Below are 1,701 nucleotides of genomic sequence, written 5' to 3'. Positions count from 1 at the left end.
CCGCCCACCCGCCCGCCTAAGAGTGACCCGGGCTCGCCCTCGACTCGCCCTGCTTCTCTTGCAGCGGTCACAAGGATAAAGTGTTTGTGGTGAAGAGTAATCCCTTCAGGATGGACAAGCTGGTCACGCTGGGGACGAAACACATCAAGTTCTGGCAACACACAGGTGGGAAACCGGCGCTCGCGGCGTCACCGGTGTCGGGCGTCCAAACAGCCCGCGTGTCAAGATTTTCACCGTGCGGCCAAGTCGGGCCGCCGCTCCTTCCGGCGCGTCCAGCCTCGGTCGGCGCGACAGTCGAAGAGAGTCACGTGGGATGCCGTGCGGGGTTTTGAGCCGAATGGCGAGGGCCAAACCGACGCCGGCGACTGGCAGCAAATTCCTCGCCGGCAAACGTCACCCGCTTCCCAGCCGCTTTGTTTTCCTTCCCCACCAGGTGGCGGCCTGATGTTCAAACGGGGGATCTTCGGGAACCTGGCCAAGCGGGAGACCATGATGTCGGCGTGCTACGGCCGCGCCGAGGACTCGCTCTACTCGGGGGCCGCCAACGGCGACGTTTACATTTGGCGAGAAACCGCACTGGTGAAGACCGTCAAGGCCCACGACGGGCCCGTGTTCGCCATGTGCTCCCTGGACAAGGTCTGGAGCGGACGCCGATGTCGCCGACTGAAGGGAAGACCTCTCGGGGCGTTCACGCCGCGTCGCCTCCGGGTCGTCCGGGTACCTTCGTACCGGATCGTCTCCACGAGGAAGACGATTCGGGGGGGCTCGTCTAACCGCTGCGCCTCGCCGGCCGGCCTCACCGGCCAGCGTCGCGCGCCGCTATCGTGGGGTCGCCCGGCAAAGAAAAGTTCGAGTCGACGAGCTATTTAAGGGACCCGGTCTCCTTACTTGGAAATGCCGCTGAGTGCGTCGAGGCACGCGTCCCGCCGGTGGCACCAAAAGCCCCACGGCTAGCTTTAGCTCACGAGCGATGCACGCGCCCCGCCGCTACGCCGGACTCGTTCGGAAAAGTCAAGACGGGTATCGAGAACGCGACTCGTGGGTCCTCCACCGGCGGCGCAAGCGCGCGAGACGTGAAGCGAATGCTCCGAGAGGGCTTCCCGCATACGACGTCACATACGGGTTCCCAAACGGCGCCTGTCGCCCGGACCGTCCAGGGTTTCGTGACGGGCGGCAAGGACGGCGTGGTGGAACTGTGGGACGACGCCTTTGAAAGGTGCCTGAAGACCTACGCCATCAAGAGGACGCTTCTGTCCCCCTCGTCCAAAGGTGGGACGCGCCGCCGGCCCCGCCCACACCGGGTTTCCGCCCACACCGGGTTTCCGCCCACACCGGGTTTCCGCCACCTGAGCACCGACCCCGGCGCCGTTGTGCCTCTTCAGGGCTGCTGCTCGAAGACAATCCGTCCGTCCGAGCCATCGCGCTGGCGCACGGGCGCATTCTGGTCGGCACCAAGAACGGAGAAATTCTGGAGGTGGACAAGAGCGGTCCCATGACGCTGCTGGTCCAGGTCAGACCGAACGGAAGGCCGCAGGCTCGAGACTCGGCGCGTCACCACTGACGCGTCGCCTTCAGGGTCACGCGGAGGGCGAGGTCTGGGGTTTGGCCGCCCATCCGCTGCTTCCCGTCTGCGCCACCGTCGGCGACGACAAAACCCTCCGGATGTGGGAGCTGTCGGCCAATCGCCGAATGGTGGCCGTG

General features: G+C 65.6%; 1 protein-coding gene across 1 annotated transcript in view; it reads left to right on the top strand.

Annotated features, from left to right (window-relative positions):
* Positions 1 to 1,701, top strand: part of LOC109518139 (echinoderm microtubule-associated protein-like 6) — a 31,810-nt gene that overhangs the window by 22,544 nt on the left and 7,565 nt on the right. Inside the window, 5 exon segments of the mRNA XM_019873812.1 lie at positions 30 to 165; positions 434 to 636; positions 1,158 to 1,269; positions 1,383 to 1,510; positions 1,576 to 1,698. Coding sequence (XP_019729371.1) covers positions 30 to 165; positions 434 to 636; positions 1,158 to 1,269; positions 1,383 to 1,510; positions 1,576 to 1,698 — 702 coding nt within the window.

This window comes from Hippocampus comes, unplaced genomic scaffold (genome assembly GCF_001891065.2).
Source record: "Hippocampus comes isolate QL1 unplaced genomic scaffold, H_comes_QL1_v1.1 scaffold403, whole genome shotgun sequence".
Classification (NCBI taxonomy): domain Eukaryota; kingdom Metazoa; phylum Chordata; class Actinopteri; order Syngnathiformes; family Syngnathidae; genus Hippocampus; species Hippocampus comes.
This window is presented reverse-complemented; position numbering and strand designations above follow the sequence as displayed.